At 38.2% G+C, this 24,764-nt stretch overlaps 1 protein-coding gene and 1 long non-coding RNA gene across 3 annotated transcripts in view; one reads left to right on the forward strand and one right to left on the reverse strand.

Moving 5' to 3' along the window:
- The window catches only part of FIG4 (FIG4 phosphoinositide 5-phosphatase), a 135,790-nt gene that overhangs the window by 19,992 nt on the left and 91,034 nt on the right, over nucleotides 1–24,764 (reverse strand). For both annotated transcript variants that reach the window (XM_007190679.2, XM_057528160.1), the window contains exons 20-22: nucleotides 22,841–23,036; nucleotides 21,747–21,829; nucleotides 19,581–19,667 (exon numbers count right to left, since the gene is read on the reverse strand). In XM_007190679.2, coding sequence (XP_007190741.1) covers nucleotides 19,581–19,667; nucleotides 21,747–21,829; nucleotides 22,841–23,036 — 366 coding nt within the window. The remainder of the gene's footprint in view (nucleotides 1–19,580; nucleotides 19,668–21,746; nucleotides 21,830–22,840; nucleotides 23,037–24,764) is intronic.
- On the forward strand, nucleotides 14–22,857 carry LOC103003538 (uncharacterized). The gene is made up of 3 exons (XR_451785.1): nucleotides 14–93; nucleotides 14,244–14,299; nucleotides 22,771–22,857. It is a non-coding gene; the product is annotated as an uncharacterized LOC103003538 (long non-coding RNA).

A 24,764-nucleotide genomic window follows, 5' to 3' on the forward strand; every position in this document is an offset into this window, starting at 1 on the left:
TTTCTGATACTGAGGGAACTGCAACAATCACAGCCAGCCAGGCCCACAAGCATCTTTCCTGAGACAAAGACTTGTCTTTTGCAGAACATATTTGTGAGTATATGTTCTCACTTCTGAATCAATTTTATATTTTAATGAGATGAGAGAGAACTTTCATGATGTAACTGTTCACTAATGAGCTTTGTGGCAAGGGCTCTTTGCCGAAGGCATTAAACAATTTATTCTACGAGTGAAAAAACAGTTTGGCTCTTATACCCTTTGGGGCTTTCAGTGTGTGCAGTGCAGGAGGAAGACCATCTGTTATGATTAAACAGGCAACATTCTAGTGCATATTTGTATCCTTCCATGTGACTTCCGCAATACAATAAGCACTCTATGTAATTTTTTAATTTTATTGGAGTATAGTTGATTTACAATGTTGTGTTAGTTTCAGGTGTACAGCAAAGTGATTCAGTTATACATATATTCATTTTTTTTCAGATTCTTCTCTCATATAGGTTATCACAGAATACTGAATAGAGTTCCCTGTGTTCTACAATAAGTCCTTGCTGGTTATCTATCTTATAAATAGCAGTGTGTGTGTATGTTCATCCTAAGCTCCTCATTTTTCCCTCCTCCCAACATTTCCCCTTTGGTAACCATAAATTTGTTTTCTGTAAGTCTGTTTGTTTTATAAAAAAAATTGATTTGTATCATTTTTTTAAAAATTAGATTCCACATGAGTGATATCATATGATATTTGTCTTTCTCTATCTGACTTCACTTAGTATGATCTCTAGGTCCATCCATGTTGCTGCTTATGGTATATATATACATCTTCTTATGGTATATATATACATCTTCTTTATCCATTCCTCTGTCCATGGACGTTTAGGTTGCTTCCATGTCTTGGCTATTGTGAATAGTGCTGCTCTGAACTTTGGGTGTGTGTATCTTTTCGAATTACGGTTTTCTCAGGGTATATGCCCAGGAGTGGGATTGCTGGATCATATGGTAGTTCTATTTTTAGTTTTTTAAGGAACTTCCATACTGTTCTCCACAGTGGTTGTACCAATTTACATTCCCACCAACGGTGTAGGAGGGTTCCCTTTTCTCCACACCCTTTTCAGCATTATTTGTCGATTTTTTAAGTAATGTCCATTCTGACTGGTGTGAGGTGATACCTCATTGTAGTTTTGATTCGCATTTCTCTGATAGTTATTGATGTTGAGCATCTTTTCATGTGCTTTTTGGCCATCTGTATGTCTCCTTTGGAGAAATGTCTATTTAGATCTTCTGCCCATTTTTTGATCGGGTTGTTTGTTTTTTTGATATGGAGTCACAGGTTGTTTTTTTTTTTTGATATGGAGCTGTTTGTGTATTTTGGAGATTAATCCCTTGTCGGTCGCTTTGTTTGCAAATATTTTCTCCCATCCTGTGGGTTGTCTTTTCATTTTGTTTATGGTTTCCTTTGCTGTGCAGAAGCTTTTAAGTTTAATTAGGTCGCACTTGTTTACTTTATTGTTTACTCTAGGAGATGGATCAAAGAAGATATTACTGCAATTTATGTTAATGAGCATTCTGCCTATGTTTTCCTCTAGGAGTTTTATAGCGTCCAGTCTTACATTTAGGTCTTTGATCCATTTTGAGTTTATTTTTGTGTATGGTGTTTGAAATTAGAACACTCCCTTTCTTTTATATGCAGCTGTCCAGTTTTCCCAGCACCACTTATTGAAGGGACTATCTTTTCTCCATTGTATATTCTTGCCTCCTTTGTCATAGATTAATTGGCTATAGATGTGTAGGTTTATATCTGGGCTTTCTACCCTGTTCCATTGACCTATATGTCTGTTTTTGTGCCAGTACCATACTGTTTTGATAACTGTAGCTTTGTAGTATAGTCTGAAGTCAGGGGCCTGATTCCTCCAGCTCCGTTTTTCTTTCTCAGGATTGCTTTGGCTATTTGGGGTCTTTTGTGTTTCCATACAAATTTAAAAACTTTTTGTTCTAGTTCTGTGAAAAAAGCCATTGAATGAAGGAGTGAGCAAGTGAATAAAGGAACCAATGAATCAGGGGGTCTCAGAACTATTTGCTTCCTTAATTCCTTAAACAAACAAAACTATAGAAAAGAAACATTTCTTCAACTGGTCAGGAATATCACTCCTCTGGTAAGGACTGAACAAAGCTATAATGTAGTAATGCCTTGGTTGCCTTAGTGCTGCATACGGACATAAACAGTCAAATATTCTACACCTTTTTAGTCTCAGGACCCCTTTATACTCTTAAAAGCATTATTTAGGATCCCAAAAAGCTTTGGTTTATTGGGTTATAGCTACTGATATTTACTGTATGAGAAATTTTTAAAATCTATTAATTCACTTAAAAGTAACAATAATAGGGACTTCCCTGGTGGTGCAGTGGTTAAGAATCTGCCTGCCAATGCAGGGGACATGGGTTTGAGCCCTGGTCTGGGAAGATCCCATATGCCATGGAGCAACTAAGCCCATGTGCCACAATTACTGAGCCTGTGCTCTAGAGCCCGAGAGCCACAACTACTGAAGCCTGCACACCTAGAGCGTGCTCCACAACAAGAGAAGCCATCACAATATGAAGCCTGTGCACCACAGAGAAGAGTAAGCCCGTTCGCTGCAACTAGAGAAAGCTCACGTGCAGCAACAAAGATAAATAAATAAATAAATTTAAAAAAGTAACAATAAAAAACCTAATAAATATTAACATAAATAGTTTAATGAAAAATATTTTCCAAAACAAAAGAAAATTTAAAAGGAAGTGATGTTTTACATGTTAGCAAACCTCTTCAATGTCTGGTATAAGAGAAAACAACTGAATTCTCAAATCTGCTTCTGGCTGAATCAGTCATAATACGTTGTTTTGGCTGAAGTATAATGAGGAAAATCTGACTTCCCAGAGACATGTAATTGGAAAAGGAAGAAGTATTTTAATAGTCTTCCCAGATAATTGAGGATATTTTTCTTTGATGCTACAGCAAAACTTGACAAATTTCTTAAAGGTTAGTTGCAGTGTAGAATCTGAAATCATGTCAATGAACTTTTCATGTGCTTTTATCTTAAAACCCATTGGTCTGTCTTACACTTGGAATGGGTTTTCTTATTCATGGATGATTTTTTTAATAGCATGCAATGGTCATTTGGACAATATTGACTCACTGAGTTATGAAGATCTTCCAAATGTAAGACATTTCATTACACAATATCAAAAAAAATCACATTTGTTAAGATCGTTACCATCTCACCGGAAAAACCTTTAAGTAAGTATTGCTAATGATGGTGGATATAAGTTTTCCAAAATTCTGATTTTGGCTTGAAATATCTAACTTTATCACTTGTAACAAATACTTGCAATTGTTTTTCTTGAAGTGACAGGCTTACTCTGTTCATTTTTGAAAAAGTGTCTGCCAAATACTCGTCTGAAGAACCATAGTTTGTCAGTCATTATTTTAATTGGTGTTCTATGAAAAAAGTGATGAGTTCAGCTCTCACATGTGCTTTTCCTTGACAACCATCATATTTTGATATACAACAGAAGTCTTTTATGTGTATCTCCCACTTTGCCCCCCAAAATACTAGAAAGACATACATTTAAGGGTTGATACTTACTTAATAATTTTTATTGCTTCATTAACTGGCCTGCCTCCCCCCACCCCCCGCTTCCCAGGCCCTTGCCCCTTCCCTCATGGCCGTTCCAATGCTGAAAGCCTGCCTGGGATGGAGGTGCATTCATTATAGGAGCCAGGCCAGAGAAGGACTTGACTCAGTGGGGGCTGGAGGACTCCCCAGGAGTTTGCAAACCACATTTTGAGCCTCACTGCTTTATGCTTTTTAGTGTTGTCTTTTTCTTCCTTTGGTGGCGAGGTGCTAGTTGTCACTATTTGTTACTATCCATGCTGCCTGTGGGAGGCTCCCCCACTTTTAGCTGCACCCAATAGGAGTATGGGTTGGAGAAATTCCAGCTGCCTGGCTCAGGCTATCATGTTACTGGACTTTGGGTTTAAGTCCCAAAGAAATGAAGTTGAGTCCCGGCTTTATCACTTAAGAGTTCTGTAACTCTGAATGAGCCGCAGACCCTCTCCAGGCCTTGTTTTCTCAGAAAATCAGAGGACTGAGTCCAGTGACCCCTAAACATCTTCCAGTTCCCAAATTTCACAGTCCTAATATGCTAAACACACATATGTACACGAATGGGACATTCTGAGAATGCTGTCTTGCACCTTTCCACACAAATCTGACTGTTATCTATGTATCTCTAGAAGCCATTTATCTCCAGAAGCCATTACAGATGGCTTTTGGGAGGAAAGAAGTATGTGAAGAATTCAGATGACACCAATTGATTTTCTCATGATGAGACTGTTGGGAAATATCCAAGATTCCATATGTAAAAACAGAAATTAAACACTAAAATGAAATAATAAACTAGTAAACAATAAATTCAATTTAATTATATCATCTACATGATATATAAATAAACCAACAACTGATTTTGTTACAGCATGAGAAAATCCAAGAAGAATAATACCTACTGTGTTAAAACTGTTTGAAATAAGTAAAAGCAAAATCTTTGGACAAGTAAGAGTAATAATGAGTAGAAGACAGTATAAAGGACAAAGTTATTGGTCTGAGAAGCTTCAAATATAATTTTATTTAGAGTTCCCAAAAAGATACCTAAAATTATATTTTTGCTCTTTATCTAAACATTTACTGACGTTTCTGAGATTATCAGAATTTTTTTTCCTAGCTCTACTCTATTACTGAAAGTAAATGTATCCGAACATATTAACTAGTCAATTTACTTTCCTATTTTCTAACCACATGATAAATGAACTACCAATTTAGCTATTCATCTTTTGAAATAAGCCTGAGTTTTATCTTTGAAGAGATATTACTTTGATGTACAATGCTTAAAAAGCACTGACTTAATTTTGACATTAAGTAATGAACTTCTAACACAATTATAAATAGTAAGACAAAATGGTTAAGAAAGTCAAGATAGTCTCAAGTCCTCTTTTTTCCTGCATAAGGACAGGATACATTTTATTCAGATATTCTGGGGCTTAATTAGTGTTTTGGTGACATCACACATACAGAATAGAAACTGTGACCCTTTACTAATGGATGTAAACCATCTTATAAAGAGTGTTTTTGCAAGCAAATGGAAAGTGGGTTTGAGAAGGAAGATTTTTTTAAATGTAAAAATTTCCCTTCTTTCCAACTGAGATCAAACTGCCATAATTTTTTTAAATTGTAAGATTCTAAGAGTAAGTTAAATACAAAAAGAAAGCAAAACTTTCAGGGTTTCATGTATTTAGAAACAATAGGCAAATGGAAATCAAGAAATCTTGATTCAATTCTAGGCATGTTGATCAAGGGATTCTTTTGAAGAGCTTCAGCAATTTGAACTGAAAATAAGAAAATCATGGATCAAGATGGCAATGTAGGTTGTCCCCAACATCATCCCCCTCACAAGAAAACCAACTAGCAACTATCCTTAGACAAGTCACCATTGTGAAAATCCCAGAATCCAGGGGGTGAAGTGGAAGCACCCACCCCTGGACCCACAGAGACGAAGAAGGAAAGCATTAGAAGAATAAGAGGAATGGCTACACTCTGACTGCACTGCTCATCCCCTGGATAGTCACAAGGCCACACAAGAGGGCCCCCAGGTCTATAGTTTCTACAGTGGGGGAAAAAAAGAGCCCAAAGTAAACATCCAGCTCCCCCAGCCCTGCAGGGTACTTCCCAGGGGTCCCACTTGGGTCTCACCTCACAGGGATCACTGGGGCAATCTCTGGAGCTTGATCATGGAGAATCAGAGAGAAATGGAGAAGGGGGGCAGGGCTTACAGTAATCAGCACTCAAATCCTGGCAGAACATATTCCTCCCTGCAGCTACAACTGAACACAGATCCCAGCCAGAGGCTCTTTGCATCTGCAGAGCTGAGCTGGTGGCCCTGTCTGGCCAGGGAGCTCGCTGGGCAGTGGAAATAAAAGGATGCTAATTAACACTGTGAAAACATATGAATGTGTAAATCTCACTGGTAATATAAATATATAGTCAAAGTCAGATTCTCTAATGTTGTAATGGTGGTGCATAACTTGCATGCAACTCTACAAGTTAAAAAAAAAAGTATTAAAAATAACCATAACTAGAATAATTTGTTATTGGGTATATAATATTAAAAAGGTGTAAATCATACCATCAGTAACCTACTACCACATAACGGGTGGCGGGGGAGATGTAAAAGTATAAAGTTTCTGCATGCTGTTGAAGTTATTATCACCTTAAAATAGGATGCTGCAAATATATCTTCTGTAAGTCTCATGGTAACCACAGGGAAAAATCTGTAGTAGACACAAAAAAGACTGTGATAAAGGAGTCGAAGTATATTGCTACAAAAAGTCATCAAATCACAGAGGAAGACAGCAAGAGAGGAAGCAAGGAACAAAAGATCTACAAAACAATGAACAAAATGGCAATAGTAAGTCCTTACCTATGAATAATTTCTTTAAATGGATTAAATTCTCCCATCAAAAGACACAGAGTGGCTGAATAAATTAAAAAAGAAGATCCAATGATATGCTGCCTACCAAGAAGCACAATTAAGCTTTAAGGACACACAAAGACTGAGAGTGAAGGGATGGAAAAAGATATTTCAAGTAATTGGTGACCAAAAGAAAGCAGAAGTCACTATACCTATACCAAACAAAATAGAATTTAAGTTAAAAATGGTCAAAAGAGATGATGAAAGTCATTATACAATGATAAAGGGAGTTAATCCACCAAGAAGACACAAAAATTGTAAATAGTCATGCATCCAACATCGGAGCACTTAAATATGTAAAGCAAATACTAAAAGGAGAAATAAACTGCAATACAATAATAGTAGGGGACATTAATACCCTACTCTCAATAATGGATAGATAATCCAGACAAAATAAATTAAACAGGATTTGAACACTATTAAACAAATATACCTAAGAAACATATACAGAACATTCCATCCAACAGTAGCAGAATACACATTCTTCTCAGGAGCACATGGAACATTTTCATGGCTAGATGATATGACAAGTCATAAAACAACTCTCAACAAATTCAAAAGACAGAAATTACATCAAGTATCTTTTCTGACCACAATGGAATGAAACTAAAAATAACAGGAGAAAAGCTGAAAAACTCACAAAGACATGTAAATTAAACAACACACTCCTGAACAGCCAATGGATCAAGAAGAAATCAAAGGGAAGTAAAAAATATCTTGAGACAAACAAGAATATAAACTAACATGCCAAAAAACTCATGGGATGCAGCAAAAGAAGTTCTAAGAGGCAAGTTTACAGACAGAAACACATTTATCGAGAAAAAAGAAAGATCTCAATCTAACTTTACACCTCAAGGAACTAGAAAAAGAACAAACTAAACCAGAAGTTAGCAGAAGATAGGAAATAATAAAGATTAAAGCAGAAATAATGAAATAGAGAATAGGAAAATAATGGAAAAGATTAACAAAACCAAAGGCTGGTTCTCTGAAAATATAAACAAAACACATAAATTTTCAGCTATAATAACCAAGGAGAAAAGAGGACCAAAATCAATAAAATTATACATGAAAGAGGAGACATTACAACTGATATCATGGAAATACAAAGGCTCATCATACAAGACAACTATAAACAATTGATATACACCAACAAACTGGACAATCTAGAAGAACTGGATAAATTCCTAGAAACATACAACCTACCAAGGCTGAATCATGAAGAAATGGAAAATATGAACTAATAATGAGTAAGAAGATTGAATCAGTAATAAAAACCTCCCAACAAAGCAAAGCCCAGGACCAGATGGTTTCACTGGTGATTTCTACCAAAAATTTACAGAAGAATTAATACCAATCTCTCAAACACTTCTAAAAAACTGAAGAGGGAACACTCCCAAACTCATTTTATGAGGCCAGCATTACCCTGATACCAAGGCCAGATGAGGACATTACAAGAAAAGAAAACTACAGGCTGATATCCTCAATGAATATAGGTACAAAAATTCTCAACAAAACGCTAGCAAATCAAATTCAACAGTACATTAAAGTTATTATACACCACGATCAAGTGGGATTCATCCTTGGAATGCAAGGATGGTTCAACATATACAAATCAATAAATGTGATACATCACATTAATAGAATGAAAGACAAAAATCACATGACATCTCAATAGATGCATGTGACAAAATTCAACATCCATTCATGATAAAAACTCTCAACAAGTTGTGCATAGAAGGGACATACCTCCACATAATAAAGACCATATATGACAAGCCCACAGCTAACAGACTCAATGATAAAAGGTTGAAAGATTTTTCTCTAAGATCAGGAACAAGACAAGGGTGCCCACTCTCACCACTCCTATTCAACACAGTACTGAAAATCCTAGCCAGAACAATAAGGCAAGAAAAAGGAGTAAAAGGGATCCAAATCAGAAAGGATGAAGTAAAATTACTTCTATTTGCAGTTGATATATAGACAGAAAATCCTAAAAACTCCAGGAAAAAACTGATAAATGGATTCAGTAAATTTGCAGGATAATAAATCAAGATACAAAAAACCAGTTAAGTTTCTATACACTAACAATGAATTATCTGAAAAAGAAATAAAACAATCCCCTTTACAATAGCATCAAAAACAAAGTACTTAGGAATAAATTTAACCAAGGAGGTAAAAGAGCTGTACAATGAAAACTACATGACACTGATGAAAGAAACTGAAGAAAACATAATTCAATGGAAAGTATCCAGTGTTCATGGTCTGGAAGAATAAATAATGTTAAAAAGTAATTATAGATTCATTACAATCTCTGTTAAGATTCCAATGGCATTTTTTATAGAAATAAATGATTCAAAATTTTTTATGGAACCACAGAAGATCCCAAAAAGCCAAAGCAATCCTGAGAAAGAAGAATTAAAAAAAACAAAACAAAACTGGAGGCATCGGGACTTCCCTGTGGTCCAGTGGTTAAGACTCCAGGACCCCAATGCAGGGGGCCCAGGTTCGATCCCTGGTCAGGGAACTAGATTCCACATGCCACAACTAAGAGCTCACATGCCACAGCTAAAAGATCCCCCACACAGCAATGACAATCCTACATGCTGCTACTAAGAACTGGCGCAGCCAAATAAATAAATAAATAAATATTTTAAAAAACAAAACAAAACTGGAGGCATCACACTTCCTGATTTCAAACCATATTACTAAGCTATGATAATCAAAACAGTATGGTACTGGCATAAAAACAGACACATAGGCTGATAGAATAGAATTGAGAGCTCAGAAATAAACCTATCCATACACAGTCTAGTAATATTTGGCCAGGGGGCCAAGAATAGTCAATGGAGAAAAGATAATCTCTTCAGTAAATAATGCTTGGAAAACTGGATATTCACATCCAAAAACAATTGAAAGTGGACCCCTTTCTTACATCACACACAAAAGCAGAATTGGATTAAAGACTTAAATGTTAGGCCTGAAACCATGAAACTCTTAGAATAAAACATAGGAGAAAAGCTCCTTGATATCGATCTTGTCAATGATTTTATGGATATGACACCAAAAGCACAAGCAACAAAAGCAAAAATAAGCAAATGGGGCTATATCCAACTAAAAAGCTTCTGTACAGTAAAAGAAGTGATCAACAAAATGAAAAGGCAACCTATGGAATGAGAAAATATTTGTAAACCACATTATCTCATAAGGGGTTAATAGCCAAAATATATAGGGAACTCATACCACTCAATAGCACAAAAACAAATAATCCAACTAAAAAATGGGCAAAGGACTTGAACAGATATTTTTCCAAAGAAGACATACAAATGGCCAACAGGAACATGAAAAGGTGCTCAACATCACTAATCATCAGGGAAATGAAAATCAAAACCATGATGAGATATCACCTCACACCTATTAGATTATCAAAAAGGAGAGATAGGGCTTCCCTGGTGGTGCAGTAGTTAAGAATCCACCTGCCAATGCAGGGGACACGGGTTCGAGCCCTGGTCCAGGAAGATCCCACATGCTGCAGAGCAACTAAGCCCATGTGCCACAACTACTGAGCCTGCACTCTAGAGCCTGTGAGCCACAACTACTGAAGCCCATGTGCCTAGAGCCCCTGCTCTGCCACAAGAGAAGCCACCACAATGAGAAGCCCTCGCACACCGCAACAAAGAGTAGCCCCCACTAACCACAACTAGAGAAAGCCTGCACACAGCAACAAAGACCCAATGCGGCCAAAAGTAAATAAATAAATAAATTTATTAAAAAAAAAAAAAAAAGGAGAGATAAGTGCTGGCGAGAATGTGGAGAAAAGGGAACCTTGTACATATTAATGGGAATATAAATTGGTGCAGCCACTATGGAAAACAGTATGGAGGTTCCCCTAAAAATTCAAAATAGAACTACCATATGATTCAGCAATCACAATTCTGGCTATTTATTTGAAGAAAACAAAAACACTAACTCAAAAAGATATATGCACCCCCCTGTTCATTGCAACATTAATTACAATAGACAAGACATGAAAGCAACCTAAGTGTCCATCAATGGATGAATGGATAAAGATGTGTTATATATACACAAAGAATATTATTTAGCTATAAAAAAAAAAAGAAGGAAATCTTGCCTTTTGTTAAATGGATGGACCTTGAGGGCACTATGCCTCAGTGAAGTAAGTGTCAGACAGACAAAGACAAATACCATATGATCTCACTAACAGGTGGAATCTTAACCACCTCCTCCAAAACAAAAACAAAAACTGAACTCAGAAACAGAACAGATTGGTAGGTAGTTGCCAGAGACGGGGTGAGGGATAGGGGAAATGAGTGAAGGTGGTCAAAAGGTACAAACTCATAAGATAAATAAGTTCTGGAGATGCAATGTACAGCATGGTGACTATAGTTAATAATACTGTATTGTGTATTGAAAGTTGCTAAGAGAAATAGATTTTAAAAGTTCTCACCACACACGCACACACACACACACAATTTTAACTAGGTGAGGTGATGGTTGTATTAATTAACCTTATTATGGTGACCATTTTGCAGTATATACAGATATCAAATCATTACATTGTACACCTTAAACTTACACATGCTATATGTCAATTATATCTTAATAAAGCTGGACAAAATTAAATTTAAAAAGAAAATCATGATCCTATTTTAGCCTGTCCTACTAACATAATGTATAAATTAACTAGTAAGGACATCAATGGTTTGTCAATTGAGAAAATCATGAGACCTGCCAAGAACTCTGTGTTATTACATCTAAAACTGAAAATATACTATAGTGAAATAAAAACTTACAAATATTTATCATTTGTCTTGCCGTTTGCTTCAATTTGTTAACACATTTCTCCCTTTTCCTCCCTCACACTTAACTACTGCATGATATTCCTTAAAGAGGTAAAACTACTGAATATCAAATATTATTCATTCATAATTTATTTAATGCTTACTGCACACAAGGTATTATGCTAGGGACTGGGGACCCAAAGGCAGTTAAGCCTTGCCTCAAGTAACAGTTTTTTTTAGATTAATTTCAGATTAAAAATACCACATAGTGGGGGTTTTTTTTCCTTCTTTTTTTTTTTTTTTTTTTTTTTAATTTTAATTTTTTTTTTTTATAGCTACTTTATTTATTTATTTATTTATTTATTTTTTGGCTGTGTTGGGTCTTCGGTTCGTGCGAGGGCTTTCTCTAGTTGCGGCAAGTGGGGGCCACTCTTCATCGCGGTGTGGGGACCGCTCTTCATCGCGGTGCGCGGGCCTTTCACTATTACGGCCCCTCCCGTTGCGGGGCACAGGCTCCAGACGCGCAGGCTCAGTAGTTGTGGCTCACGGGCCCAGCTGCTCCGCGGCATGTGGGATCCTCCCAGACCAGGGCTCGAACCCGTGTCCCCTGCACTAGCAGGCAGACTCTCAACCACTGCGCCACCAGGGAAGCCCTTTTCCTTCTTTTTTAACCAAGGACTTTCTGTTCCCATAAATTGGGAGGGATGGAAGAAGGGTGATTACAAAATATGAGCGTACCTTTAATTTTGAAAATATAATGTAATTGATTTGCATGGTAGTTTTCTTCAAATTTCTTCATAAAACCATAAGGAAAATGAATAATAATACTAAAATGTTAACCACAGAAAATTATGATACAACATTAAAAGACTATTGATGCCTGTTGGTGGATTTTAAACACAATTAGGACTTGATGGGATATGTACTTTATTTTTAAAATCATGTGTAAAAGCCCCAAGGAGTTCTGAGTCACACGTAGGATGACAGACCTACATTTAAATATAAAATTAAAATGGTTTTTGTTGTATTTCAACCCAAATTTTATCTTAACTGGAAAGACTTCTTGCATAAGCTCAGAGAAGACAAGGGCAATGAATACATCATACCTGGGCACACATCATCACTGTGCAAAAGGAAAGGCTGTCAGGAAGGCACGGTGACATAGCACAAGGCTCAATAACCACTCCATCTGCCCGAAACCATCCCACTCACCTTCCATACACAGAATTGATGATAATTGGTAAACTAACAAAATAACAAAAGGTTAAACAGTTACAAAATGTGATTCTTGTATGCAGAGCTAAGAAAACCAATGAGTAATAACCCTCACATGGCTGTATCAGATATGCAAATTTGTTCCCCCAGGATTAACCTGCTTGCTCATGTAAAAAAAATAAGTCAGTGCTTTATGGGCTAAAAATACATTTAAAACCCTAATAAATTCATCTCTATCAGTAATTGAAGGATATTTTTCCTTTTAATTGGACCGTGGATCTCAAGAAAATTTAAAAACCATGTATAATAACCTATTTAACTTAGACCCCCATTAGAGAAAGATACAAAATTTAACTTACTTGCTTTTTAAATCAAGAGCAGAAAAACCCCCACAAAATTACTGAATCTCTCTAATCTAAAACCTCTTGAGCCCCAGACAAATCATCTTGACCCTATTATTGTCGAAAACGAACGACCTTAGCTCCCAAACTTACGTTTGTCATGTACTTCCAATCCTGGTAACCAGACCTACTCAACTAAGCTAGAAAACTCCTGCCTCTAACACATTCCTCACATCTAATCCATTACCAAAATTTACCAAGCCCTACAGAGTCTACCTTTACAAAATAAATCCCTTTCTTTATTTCAACTGCCAATAGCAAGCAGACTCCAATCATTTTCTTGTCCTGATGTTTCCAACAGATATGCTGTTTATCTCTCTCCAATCCATTCTCCATGCTATTTCCAGAGTGACCTTTATCACTCCCCTGATTAAAACAGGCTTCTAGGACAAGGGTCACTCTCTCTCACTTAGCATCTCTTTCTGATCTTGTTCCTGCCGGTCTGTCTCTCTGGCCTCCTTGCTGACAATCCCCTTGCACTAGACACAGAATTCCACATGGGTCTCCAAAAGCGGTGTGTGGTCTTGACCCTCTGCCCTCTCTGCCTTCTTCAACCGGGCAACTCCATTTTTCCCTTAGAATTTAGCCTGAGGGTCAGCTTGCCCAGGAATCTGTCTGATTTGGATTCTTCTCTGCACCCCCAGAGCCTCCTCTGCTAACACCTTCACAGCACCTCCTACACCTGGAATCACTGACCACCCCCACCCCCGCCCCCAGGTCAATGTAAACCCTCAGAGGCAGGGACTATATCTCACTCAACTGTGTATTACTGTATGTACACCCAACCTGGAACATAGTGAACAGTCAATAAATACCTGTCATTTAATGCCTATAATGCCTTACCTAGAAGGTAAGTATACCTTACCTTATAGAAGTGCTAGCTAGGTTCTTGCAAAAAAAGAAAAACCCATATTAAGGGGAGGTACTCAAGTCCTCATGTGAACCTACGGAATCCCCATAAATGGTATGCTTTGTAGTCACCAAAAAAAAATAGTCAATATACTAAATTTCTAAAATATCGAAGTCATTTTAGATACATTAATTACACAAGTACCTACAATTAAATTTCCATTTATTATTCCTTATATGCTAGAAACCTTTCAGGATAGCCTACTCTGAAAGGTACAAAAAATTCACCCTGTTGCATTAAATTTTCTTGTTTTACATAGTATACATAGTGCTATTGTAGATAATATTCAAACAAAGAGGCATTCAACTTTTTTCTGTTTTTCCTTTATCCATCAATCTAACAGCTTTTCATTTTGACTTTCAGCTGTAGCTTCCTGCCACCTCCTTCCCTTGTTTGGTCATCCCAGCTCTCAATTCACTGTGAGTAACAAGAGTGTATTTTCCAAGGCCTGAATTTATTTTACCCACTTTGGATACAGCACAGAAACCCCTCATCGGTTCCTGACGCCTTTTCTTCGTGACCTCTCTCTTCTCTTTGCCTAATTATTCTCAACAGGAATCATTCACACATATTTTCATTCAATCAACAAACATTCATTAAGTGCCTAGATATAAGGAACAGAGTTAAGATTTTTAATTTACGTGGTTTCAGAAAAGGTGCATTCATATAAATCCAACCTGTGACTGTTATCCACAGTGAGAAATGCACTTTGCATGGCAAATTGGTACACAATGCTATATTTATGTACAGAAATAAAATTTCATGAAACAAGACTTAACCATACTATGTGCCATGCACTGGAGCCTTCTACTGGATTCAGTTCAGTTTTGTTTCATTTTGTTACGTGGAGGCCTACTAAATTAATTTCATGGCCCACTAATGAGTCCAGGATTACAATCTGGAAAGCACTGTCTGAAAATACAGGAAGGAAATTTGTGTTGTGGAGAGATAACTGCATTTAAAAATAAAAAGAGCTAAAAATACCCTGGCGGGGTTGGAGAGAGAATGAAAAAAGGAAAAGAGAGAAAGTAGAAGTGAAAGTAAAAGAAATAGGGAGTAAGGGGAAAGCAGAAAGATAATTAGAAAAGTATAAGAAAAGCCGGAGAGGGTTAAAGAGAGAAAAGTAAAGGCCAGAATCAAAGAGAAAGAAAGACTTCTGTGGTAATTTCTGGGGTGAGGGAAGAGGTCACAGCCTAGTTTCCTTGGGCTGAGGAATTGTCACCTACCATCTCCCACCTGTGGAGGGAATTAGCTGATTAATCATTGATCACTGCCTCCCAACTGCTCTAATCCTTAAACCTTTAAAGACTGTACTCCCAGGTGTTTGGGAAAGATAACAAGAGTGACCCATTAAGGCAGAAATACTTCTTTAGCCTGCAGCAGAGAAGACAGTGTTATCTGCAGAGGACTAGCTGAAATCAATGAGGCAGGAGCGGGGGTGGGGAACCCCAGAGAGTGACTTGTATGTAGGGACTCATCACTGAAAACGATAGGTGAAAAGTCAACAAAGTTGAGCTAATCATGGCCTAGTGTCATGCTCACCTCATCGGTGTGAAAAGGTGCCCTAATTCTGACTGTGTTAACAGCACGCTCTGATTTGTGAAATGCCTCCCCTAGCAGAAGCCCATTCCCAGGGGCATTCCCTCTAAGGTCAGTAAATGCTACTTATTGTGAGATGTACTCAGGGAATAAACTCAACCTTACGATCCTAAAACAGTAAACACACTTATTTAGTTCATCCTGCATTGGAAGAATCCTAAATTAGACACGTTTTACCCAAACTCTATGTATTACATTTTGAACCACTTCTTAGAGGTAAGTTTTAAACAAGTGAGACATGTTCCTAGAATAGGTGAACCATGGAATAGCAGGCACTAATAATAGGCGTGTTCATGTTCTTTTTAACCTACACTGATTGGCACTTGCTGCTTGGTTAAAAACTCCTCAGAACTGGTGGGAGTGTACAATGAGGGCAGGGTGGTCTGGCATGAATACAGCAAACCACCGCTGGGCTGCACAGCACCCCGCCCTCCCTGGCACAGCGAGTCCTTCCACGCAGGCCCTTCTCATTCTGCATTTGGTCACAGGTGTAAGTGGAAGCAGGACAGAAAGAAAAAATGCTAAAACCTTGGTGTGCTTACTTTTTTCCTCTATCAGAAGGCAGGAGAGGGCAGAGGGCTTATGAGCAGGAAATAGAATAGGGGAAGAACTAAACAGTGTTCAAGGATGGGTGAGGTGGGCTTCTAGGGATGCTCATGGGGCCCCATGCAGGCTCTGATGGTAATGGGAGGGGTGGGGGGTGAGAGTCAGTACATTTCAACAAACATTTACTGAGCACTCAATTTAGGTACTATTCAGGAGGCAGCAGGGAACACAAAGATGGGCTGCCCTCTAAGAACCTACAACTTACTAGGATGACAGTAACTCTAAATAGCAGTAGCACTGTTCTCATGATGGCTTAAACAACCTCCACATCATGTTATGAGTCAAGCAAAGTATGCTTGCCCAGGAAGCGTGTCTACATTTGGGACAATATGCTGGGTACCAGGAAAAGAGTAAAGGTATATTCTCTTTAAATACTAGAAACAATTTTCAAGCTCATTGGAGCTGAAACATTATGTCTGCATACAGAGCTGCCTACAAACCAGATCATGTCAGAAGATCAAAATGAGGGTTGTTCACACTAATAACCCAGTATTTTTACCACTGTGGGTATAAGAGCAGCTGGTAACACTAGGCATTTATAGCTTAGTGATGGACAGCCAGCTCGTCTGGGTTTGAATCCTGGTTCCTCCACTTGCTAGCTGTTTGACCTTGGGAAAGTTACATAACTTCTCTGTGCTTCACTTTCCCCATCTGTAAAATGAAGATGATAGTTAAGACCTACTTCCTAGAGTTATTGTGAGAATTGAGTTAATACAGATTAAGGTACATAGCACAGTGCCCATCACACACTGCTCAGGAAATGTTGGCTGATGTCATTTCTCCCTAATCACCACCCATACACTTAGGGAGTGGCATGAGTTGAAGGGAGGGTCACACTCACACAGAATACAGCTATGAGTGTTTGGGCTGCCGGTGCAGACATTGACTAGTTTGGGGTTTAACATCCGCTTCTAAGAAATGTCCTGCAAGAGCTTGGGTGACTGTGCCCAGCTCCCCATCCAGGTTTCTGCACCTCTGCTTCAGGAGCCCCTAATCCACTGGCTCCTTGCCCATTGTTTACTGTCAATATATTTTACATTGGTTGTTGTATACCTCATATTTAGAAAAGGAGTATTGGTTTGCCTCATAATTTCAAGAAAAACTGGTAAGATTATGAATTGTCCAGAGATGAGTCGATACATATGTATATAAACTTAAGATAAACTTACTATCAATATATTTAAAAAAATACCAGAACCCAAAACATAAGATGAGAATTTCCAGGATCTCATATAAATCTAATTTCTCTTTAGTTTTGGCATAGCTTTAGAAATTTAAAATTGAATAGCTGACATTTTAAGAACCTAGTTACAGTTTCAATTTAAAGCACGTGTGCACACAACCAAAAAACAACACTCTTGGGCAGTTGCCATGACAACATAATGCAGAGCCTACCAAGCTCTTTGTTATCCTGCTGAAGATGCTGCCCCAAGACACACTCATGTTCGATTCTTTACTAATTAAGTGGAAAAGGTTAAAAAAAAAATCCTAGATTCACATGGTTTTCATCTGTGCTAAGACTCAGAAAAGCAAACACTAAATGTTTTAAGAAAAGGAATTTAAAAGTAACTTAACAGCAAGACCAATTACAGATCAAAGTAGACACGGTGTTGAAGGAAACGCGGGAACATGTTTTCCTTTTATTTTGTACGCTACGTTCACTTCCTCACCTGCTCCTCCTAAGCTGCGCCACACTATTTTAATGGAAGAATCATTAGAATAATACAATTTGGTTAACAGAGTCTCTTGCTTTACTAACACACTGAAATACTTTCCTTCTTTGGCCACATCTATATCAGTTCATTTGGAAGCTCATACTTCCATATGCTAATTAGACCTACAAAAGAAAAACTGTCTCTAAGTTAATAGTTCATATGTTTTTTAAAAAAGAGAAAAAAAAAATAGTGAAGGGGAGAGAAAGAAGGGATAAGTAGCCCTTTTGGAGGCGGCTGTGATAAAAGTCTTGGTTTTCCTTCCCCTTCTCCGATGAGCCATCTCTCTCTCCTCAGCGTTAAACTCAGATCCCCTCAAGACTCAGCTGTAGACCTTTTTCTCACTGTTATTCTCTTTTTCTAAGTGGTGTCATCTTTAACCAGTGGCTTAATTATCACCAACATGCATTCACATTCCCAGAGGCTCTTTTCTGAGTTCCAGATCAGCTGATTCAACTGCCTCCTAAACATGGCCACTTTGATCCCCCTTGAAAGGCAAACGGGTTCCTCCTACAGTGCTCCTTACCTTGATAAATGGCAGCTGTCAATGGTCCTGACACAGGTCCGAATAGGTATTCAATACCTATTTGCTAAATGAATGAATGAATCAAACCTATTGTTTCCAAAAAACCTAACGGCCATCCTTGGTAAGGTCTTTTCCCCATATCCAACTATTTCACTATCCAGTCTATTTCACTTCTTAATATTTCCTAGATTCATCCCATTTCCAAAATCCTCCCAGCCACTGTTCTCTAAGGCACCAGTCTTTGCCTGGATCACTATAGTAGCCTCTTAACAATTAGGAACCTGCACATGTAGTACATGGAGAAGTCAGGCAGTCAGTATCTATCAAATAATTTATTAAACAAACTGATAAAGTTGTACCAAGAAAAGGGAAGAGAACATTTACTAAATGTCAACTCTGTGCCAGACACTGATCTAGATGCCTTGCATATCCTACCTCATTTAATCGCCACAGTGACCCCTTTTTATAGAAGAAACTCAGCTGAGCATATGGCATCAGGAGCCACTCCTGGTCACAACCTTTGCTTTGTTTGGTCCCAACAAGCAGAGAACAATGATAAATATGAAGAAGAAGGGGACAATGGTGATGATCACAACGTATTGAGGATTATTCCAGACACTGATCTAAGCACTCTGTATGCATTATTTCATTTCAGCCTCACCATCCTCCTATGAAGCAGGTGCTACCATTAACCCATTTTGCAGATAAAGAAACTGAGCCACATAGGACTTAAGTTACTTGCTCAAGGTAAAAAAACACAAGAAGTGGCAGAGTGTTAAGTCAGGATATGAACCTAGTTCTATTTATTTAAGAATTTACTAAACTCCAAGTTATTCACTAAACAGCAAGTTAATAGAACTGGTGAAGATACAGAGCTAGAAAAGACAAACCACTCCTGCCCTCAAGGGTCTTGTACTGAATTTGAGGAGCCTGTGTCCAGGGTCAGAGCTGTTTTTTCATCCCACTGCTATCCACTGGAGAGCAGAGTTTCTGGAGGAAAACCCCCACCAACTCCAGTCCCACCTCCAAAGGGTGCATTTCAAGCACAGGCAAGGCTCCCAACCTCTTCCCCATCCCCACAGCTACCCAGTTTTCCTCGGATATGGTATTACATCAGGAGGAGATGCTTTAGTGCTTATACTAATTTGGGGACAAGACAATGTCTTTCTCATAAAGTCTTAAGAAAAAGCACCCCGAATGGCATGAATACAAAGGTTTTTTTTTTTTTTTTTTTACAAGGTCTAATCTAGTACTTACAATTTTATAACTCCATCTGGGCACCTGGAACAGAACTGCTGGCTGCTCTTGTCTTGTTTATGTTGACTCTGCCCCAGCTGCACAAATCTACAAATTATAACAGATACAAAGCTAAAGAACTACCTGCCACAAATTCAGTAGATCACACAAAATGATATGGGCCTTCAAACGACAGTTATATGCTTACGTCAGAAAAGCACACAAGAGTACCCTATGTGACACAAGACTCGATTTATAAATGACTGCCTGATGTTAGAGTGGGTTTATGAGAAGTAAAGGAGGAGGAATGGGTTAAAATGTAAGTCGTAACCATGGGCATAGGAATGAAACAAAACGTGTACTTCGTTGCATTCTGTTTACTCAAATGTGATACAGAACTTGAGCCAAAATGTTCCTGAAGCCAGGGAGATGATCTTGTAAGGCCTCGCATATCTAAGGGTGACAGCAGCAGGAAGCATGGGGAAACGTGAGGTAGTGGTGGGGACGGGGATGTCTGCAGTGAGACAAACAACAAGGAAATGCCAGATCGGGATAGGGATCCATCTCCTGGAGCAAGGATGTTGCTAAGCACCCAGGGCATGGAGTTGGTTTCCTCAGGACCACAGGAATCCCCAGGTATACCTACGCCAGCCGCTCGGAAGAGTACTTTCATCTGAGCTGGAGGGGACGGAGGAGACCACCTGCTGAGCACCACTGGCCCCCCCCATCCCCCTCAGAGAAGCCTCCAACGACACTAATCCCCACTTGCAGCTACCAAAGGGACTCGCCCCAGGCCAGCTCGGCAAGGTAAGAGGATGCCTGGCAATGGGCCACTGATTGGATCACTGATCTGTATCTCAAGTGTACCCATCTGAAGTGTGGCCTGTGCTACGTGCACCCATCTTCCCCTCAGGGATGCAGTTTGTAGTTTTTATGAGCTTTTTTTAAAAGTCAGGAAAAGTGCTGAAGAAACTGCCAATTATTAAATCAGTACAGCACTATGAAAAACTTTTAAATTAGATTACTCTTATCCAAACTTTTATCTTCAGCAAGTGAACAGCCTTGACATGTACACTTATGCTCTCTGCAATAAATAAAGTCATATTACTCAGTCACTAACCCCAGATAAGTCATTCTTCCAGACCATGTTGCTTATGAAGGCCCACTTCAACTACTAAAGAGTTGAGCTACAGAGGGTGACAGCTGTATGAATGTCACTGCGTGTCTGTGTATCCAGGAGTGAGGAGGGTGTGGCTGAGTTCTGAATGACTCAATTGGCTGCGAGTAAGACAGTGATGCACAGGCATACCAGTGCTTCTGTAGCCAAGAAATGCTGCACATTTCTATATTTCACATATTCTACAGCAGATCTTACTAGTTTGAAGCAGAGAGCTGAAAATATCCAGTTCAATGGATTCTGCAGAACAATCACCCTCCTTAAAAAAGACCTGGAGGTTAGTGCTCATTTATATTACAGTTTACATAAGCCAAACTTAGATGAAGTGGGTCCATGTTCACTTGCAATAATTGTCTTCTTAATGCATACATTAGGTTGAGGGGGCATTTACAGTGGTCTCGTAAGGGTTTTAAGGATTTATAGGTGAGAATTTCTTTTAAGAATCTGATAACTATGAATCTTTGCAAGCGCACACAGACACACAAAATTATATCCGTGATTTCAGGGAATACCTTTTTGGCAGATCGCCTCCTTTTAGCTAGGTCTTCCTAAAAAAGGTCAATAACATTCTGAATTGGTGCCCCTACATCACTGCTTCCTTCTCCCTCCTCAGCCTCCACTCCCACCCCAAGCTGAAGGGAATACAAGGTCCTCAGCTGTCCGTATCCCAAGTTCATTTTGTAAGAAGGTACTTGATCTTGAGGATTTGTTAATGCAGGAATGCAGAGATGTATTTGAACTTCAGTTTGCAGCTTACAGGCAGTGAAAATACATGTAAGCATCATAAATTTTTATCATTGAGGGGCCCTGAGAGTCTCAGGCAGTAAGTAGGCCTTTTAACTCCAAATATAAATTGTTTCAGAATTTGACCTAAATGCTACTATTTTATTCCAAGTGGAATTCACTTCCTTCTGTATTGTTGACTATTTTCAATTTTTAAACGTTATACTAGATAAAAGGTATTGTATTACATTTGCATTTGTCCTTAATCTCTCATGAAAATACTTTACCTTAAATAAATGGAGAGATCTTCTTCTGAGAGGCCATCTGAGAGATTGATTCCATATACCTCTTTCATGGGCTGGACCACATTCTGGGGTCAAAAGAAAAGGGAACCAGGAAGAAGTTTTAGACATCTAGAATATGAATAATTTCCAAAGATGAAGAAAATGAACCTGTGAATTTTCCCACAAAGGCAATCACAATGTTTCTTCATCCTGGTTCATTAAATTTCTCAGTTAATGGTTTTTAAAAATCTGACTTCATTTTCACTAAAATAGTTTATTTTAGGGTAAAAAACTATTAGGTAATTACTAATTGCTTTTGTATAGTGCAGAAGTTGGCAAACATTTTCTGTAAAGGGCCAGACAGTAAATATTTTAGGTTCTTTGGGTCATACTGTCTCTGCCATAACTACTCAACTCTGTTGCTGTTATAGGGCAAGAGCAGCCATAGACAATATATAAACAAATAAGTATGGCTGTAAATAGGCATGGCTGGTTGTAAATAAAACTTTATTTACAAAAACAGGCAGCAGGATGTTTTGGCCAATAGGTTGTAGTTTGCCAACCCCAACCCATGGCAACGCGTCTAGCTTTAATGACTTTTGGCCATTTCTAGAAAGCAAATTTCCCCAAAGCTAAATTTCGTTCTTCTGTGGTTTACTTGCCTTTTGTTTTCCCTCAATATATTGGTAATGTCGAATTGAACAGGATGAACTTCCCACTGGGGTTATGCAAAGATTGTGAGGCCTAGATCCAAACCCTGCATTCCAACAATGTGCTGAGCAGGGGAATAAACGGATGGGCTACTGTACCAAAGTAATAAGTGGATGGGCTGCTCAAAGAGGGACAGGATTCTCTCAAGAATTCTGAAGTGACAAGAAATTTACTGTTACACATGGAAGCAAAAACACCCGTTTCAGAAACCATTTTCAGTAATGTCTTTGCCAAATGTATTCAATCTCTGCAGTGCCTGCAACACTGTTCATTAGAAAGGTGTGAGTGAGGTAATGTGACTTTTTCTTGCTCTCAGCCCTTTAACTGAAAGCGGGATTTTGGAGATGAGCCTCACGCCGGACTGCACACTCTCCTTGGCCCCTGACCTCTGTCACTTTGGCACTGTCGCCCGTGTCAGTCATCTTCACTGGCGTGGAGCGCTGGGACACGGAGCCCTCCTCCTCCCGGTCGGTCCCGGAGTCATCCTCAGAGCTGCTGGACACGGCCTCCTCGCTGGGCGGCGGAGGGGCACTGGCGGCCGTTTTCCGCTGTAACACAGCTTCTTCTCTGTTGCTCTTGTTTCTTTAAAAAGATGAATACGGATGTGAACCATCTGTAAACCGAACCCTCAACGCTTACTGTGTATCACTCTGTCCCAAAGCCTTAGTCCTGGTGAAGCAGAAGAAAATGACTGTGAGAAGCTAGCTTCTGGATTCAAGCTGTGCTAAAGGGAAAAGTTTAATATTTTATCATGTATGTGCTGACCTTATATGAATTTAAGCTTTGTTATAAATTCAGAAAATAAACAAGTATGTGCTTGTAGTGTGCAGAAAAGTCTTTTCACCGCTTGGCTACTGTGTCTTCCTTTGGTAACTGAAATCAGTATTTTCAAAATTTATAATATCATAATAGAAGACTATTATGTTTGAGATATTAGTAAAATTACCTATAATTTGTAGAAGCTTCAAGAAAGGGTCGATAGCCAAATCCATATATTTCTGTCCCTCCTATGAATTTTTAGCAATCACAGTGGCAGCTGATTACTTGTACCAAAGTAATGAGCAACTGATGAACATAAACAAAGATTTTAAATTGTTTTATTACTAAATAACTATATTTTCTGAACATTCCTTCTAATAATAGGGAGTAGATGGGGGGAAAAAACATAGAAAAAGCCCACACTTATTTACTTTTATTTTAGTGCCAAATTTGATAGTAAGAATATTGTCTTAATTCAGAAAACATTTTATGGTAATATTTTTGGCTTTTATGAAAAATATTTAATATATTTAATATTTCACTCTTACTTTAAAAAATTTTCTGCAAGGGACTTAAAATACCATAATATTCTGCATTTTCTAGGAAAGAAACATGCAATACTATCTAACTATGGGTTAGATATTATAGACAATAAATTCATTTCTGACTTTCTGCAACTAAAAATTAAAGTTGATACATTTCAGTACTATACACTAATATAGCTGGCCATTTACGTATTTGTCCCAGGAACTCCTTAAATTCTAAATGTCCTGAGGATGTTAACCTTCTTTTAAATTCCTCTTAGCATCTGGTCCAGGGCTTAACATGCAGCTATTTAATAAGGCCACATATTTAAGCCACATAAATGGTGTATCTAGAAAACAGTAATATATATCTCATTGTATAAATCACATGTAGCTAGAATCCAATCAGGCCCCCGTACACATTCCCAAATACAATTAGGACTCAGAATCTACAGGCTGGCCAGGGTTTCTGGCCAGGGCCTAGGAGAAATCTTATCACTGGGATTACTCAGGTCAGTGGCAGTAACAGAGATTCTTACGCTAGAACACATTTCATTCCAGTCTCAAAGCATAAAGACTGTAAACATGGTTTGTTCTCTTCCTCATATTATTGCATATAATAACAGTCATCCCCAAAACAATGTTACAGTAATACACAGAAAATCTATTAAGTCCTCTGTCTGAGCATTTGCTTTAATGTTGCCTCAGGATGCCAACAAAAATAAATACAACTAATATAAATTTTTACCTAAGTATTTTATGTTGTGGGAAACAGAGGATGCTGAGTTATTAAAGGACATACATGATATCTGCTACCTGCCTTTATGCCATCTGTGAAACTCCTGATTTAAAATAGTAAAATGCATTGGGTTGCTGGAATTCCCATGAATTATACTTTCAGTGTCTAACACTTTTTAATGATCCCAGTGCTATAAAAAAGCTACCTGTATAGATGCAGTGAATGGACTGCTCCAAACTATGTGACTTGAAGTTATTCGTTTTTGGTGGAAATTATATTGTAAGCGCT

This window comes from Balaenoptera acutorostrata, chromosome 14 (genome assembly GCF_949987535.1).
Source record: "Balaenoptera acutorostrata chromosome 14, mBalAcu1.1, whole genome shotgun sequence".
Classification (NCBI taxonomy): domain Eukaryota; kingdom Metazoa; phylum Chordata; class Mammalia; order Artiodactyla; family Balaenopteridae; genus Balaenoptera; species Balaenoptera acutorostrata.